This window comes from Lontra canadensis, unplaced genomic scaffold (genome assembly GCF_010015895.1).
Source record: "Lontra canadensis isolate GAN:19392208 unplaced genomic scaffold, GSC_riverotter_1.0 scaffold1034, whole genome shotgun sequence".
Classification (NCBI taxonomy): domain Eukaryota; kingdom Metazoa; phylum Chordata; class Mammalia; order Carnivora; family Mustelidae; genus Lontra; species Lontra canadensis.
In genome coordinates this window covers 13,437-16,260 of record NW_022632018.1, presented here as the reverse complement: position 1 = coordinate 16,260, position 2,824 = coordinate 13,437, and the positions used below count along the sequence as shown (strand labels likewise).

At 39.1% G+C, this 2,824-nt stretch overlaps 1 protein-coding gene across 1 annotated transcript; it reads right to left on the bottom strand.

The window, feature by feature from the left end:
* Window positions 1–345: 345 nt before the first annotated feature.
* On the bottom strand, window positions 346–872 carry LOC116863386 (60S ribosomal protein L21-like). Its single transcript, XM_032850846.1, has one exon. It carries the CDS (start codon window positions 846–848, stop codon window positions 366–368), a length of 483 nt encoding a protein of 160 aa, XP_032706737.1. The 5' UTR covers window positions 849–872; the 3' UTR covers window positions 346–365.
* Window positions 873–2,824: the final 1,952 nt, after the last annotated feature.

Below are 2,824 nucleotides of genomic sequence, written 5' to 3'. Positions count from 1 at the left end.
TAAACAGCAGAAATGTATTGCTTACTGTTCGGAAGGCTGGAATTCTGAGATAAATGTGCCAGGATGGTCAGATGAGGGCTTTCTTGTAGATCACAGATTTTTGGCTGTGTCCTCACATGGCAGAAGGGGCAGAAGATCTTCCTTGGCACACTATTGATTGAGAAGCCCATTTGGGGTCTTAAAAGATGGGAGAACCATTGTTTTGATGGGACAGTTTTATGAGTGTTAATTTTTCTTTCTTTTTTTTTTTTAATTAGGACACAAAGTTTCCTTTAAATATTTTTTCGGGGAAAGGACACTACACTTCTACTCAATTAAGAGAAACAATTTTACAGTCTTGAGGTCTTTTATCTTCTTTATATTTATCATGCCATGAATTCATAGGGAATGGGTTCCAGCAGTTCGGGCTCCTTTCCATTGGTTCTCATGAAATGTGCTTCTCTGGGTGGAGCAGGCTGAAGCTTCAGCTGAACCCAAGTACCTTTCTCTTTGGCTTCCTTCTTTTTCTGATCATTTTCCTTTACACACCTCAGGAATCTATCTCGGCTCTTTGAATGTTTAATATGCTCAATGCGTACATTAATTCTCTTGGCAAGAATCTTGCCCTTAACTTGTTTGTTTACAACAATACCAACAGCATGCTGAGTAACATTGTAGACTCTTCCAGTTTTGCCATGGTAACATTTGTGGGGCATTCCCTTTTGAACAGTGCCCATTCCCTTGATGTCCACAGTATCACCTTTCTTGTAGATTCGCATGTATGTGGCCAAAGGAACAACTCCATGTTTTCTAAAAGGCCTAGAGAACATGTACCAGGTACCTCTCCTCTTTTCCTTTGTGTTGGTCATTTTGGCAAATTACTGGAAGATGGTGGTTCCAGCTGAAAGGGGTTTCTTTCCTTTTTTTAATGGCTTAAAATGATGTGGGAAAGTTTTAAACAGGATTTTATGTATTTATTTGAAAGAGAGAGAGTGCACATGAGTGGGGTGAGGGGAAGAAGGAGAGCAGGGAGCCTGATATAGGGCTCTATCTTGGAATTCCAGGACTATGACCTGAGCCGAAGACAGACATTTAACGAACTGAGCCACCCAGGCACCCCTCTTTTTCTCTTTCTGAACCATAGTGAAACCTAAACAAGGGTCCTATGAAATTTCTTATTTAAAGGACCTATTGACTCCATTAGGATTGCTAGAATGATTTAACTGGAGAATGGAGCATCAAAAGCTGAAAGCTGGAGTTACTTAGTTTTGGCCACATGAGAGTTTAAGTTAATATCATGTATTATTTTTAAGATATTTATTTATTAGAAAGAGAGTGTGTGTACAAGCAGGGGGAGAAGAAGAAGAAGACACCCCATTGAGCGGGGAGACCAAAGCAGGTCTCAACCCAGGACTCCAGGATCATTCCCTGAGCCACCCAGGCACCCCTAACATAATGTATTTAATGATATTTGTTGATAACTTAGGATTGATAATTAGGATCTTTGTTGGTTTTTTTAGAGTAGGCAGTGGTTTTGGTTGTTTATTTTTGTGCTGGTTCCAGTAATGAAATTACATTGAGAACTTGGCTTATCTTCCTATATGTTAAGAATGGTGGGTTTGCATTCACTTAATCTAATAAGTTAAAGTGTTCAGGTATAATTTAAAAGTTGCAGCTTCGGGGGCGCCTGGGTGGCTCAGTGGGTTAAGCCGCTGCCTTCGGCTCGGGTCATGGTCTCGGAGTCCTGGGATCGAGCCCCACATCGGGCTCTCTGCTCGGCGGGGAGCCTGCTTCCTCCTCTCTCTCTGCCTGCCTCTCTGCCTGCTTGTGATCTCTCTGTCAAATAAATAAATAAAATCTTTAAAAAAAAAAAAAGTTGCAGCTTCGCTATTTCATAGCATCTAAAGTTGAAATGTAATCTTTCAACAGATACTCTTCCCCCATATTCATTCTAGAAGAGATATTGTGCTGTTTGAAGCAGAAATAGGCTAGGATCCTTGGTGAGACTGCACAACTTGTTGAGACTGTGCAACCCATAGATCATTTTAAAATGAATTAGAAGGCTAAAGATAAATGAGAGGACTGTATCAGTTTTCTCAGTTACATGTAACAGTATATCTGTGATCATGAATTGAATTTTTCTGGTGAAAACCCTGCTTTTTTTCATGCAAGATACCAAGTTCTAAAAATTAAACACCTCCACATTAAATATGTGTAGTTCTTTGTGTATCAGCTATACCTCAATAAAGCTACTTTAAAAATTTTTTTAAGCAAACTGTGAAGGGATATTGATCAAAGTAGTGAGTGTATATATTAGGAAAGAGATTGACTCTCCTGAGTTAAATGTAAGAGTTCATTTTTAGGAAACCATGTATAATGAAAAGTTACCTATAAAAGAATATATTGTTTAAGGGGTGCCTGGGTGGCTCAATGGGTTAAGTCTCTGCCTTCGGCTCAGGTAATGATCTCAGGGTCCTGGGATCCACCCCTGCATCAGGCTCTCTGCCTGCTTCCCCCTCTCTCTCTGCCTGCTGCTCTGCCTACTTGTGATCTCTCTCTCTGTCCAATAAGTAAATTAAAAAATCTTTTAAAAAAGAATATATTGTTTGGGATTCTTAAAATATTAATAGGAAGAGATAGCCTATGGCAAAGGTGATTGAAAAAGATCTTTGATAGAGAAAGAGTTTCCTTAATACAAAATGGGAAGAGTTCTGGTTCACAAAGGTGTGAAGAAATTGTCATCAGATAAATCACTGACTCAATACTTCTGCAATTTCTGTTAGAGAAGCCATAAAAAGATCTATGTATGTCATTAATGACAAATATAATTTCTTTGTTCATCTTT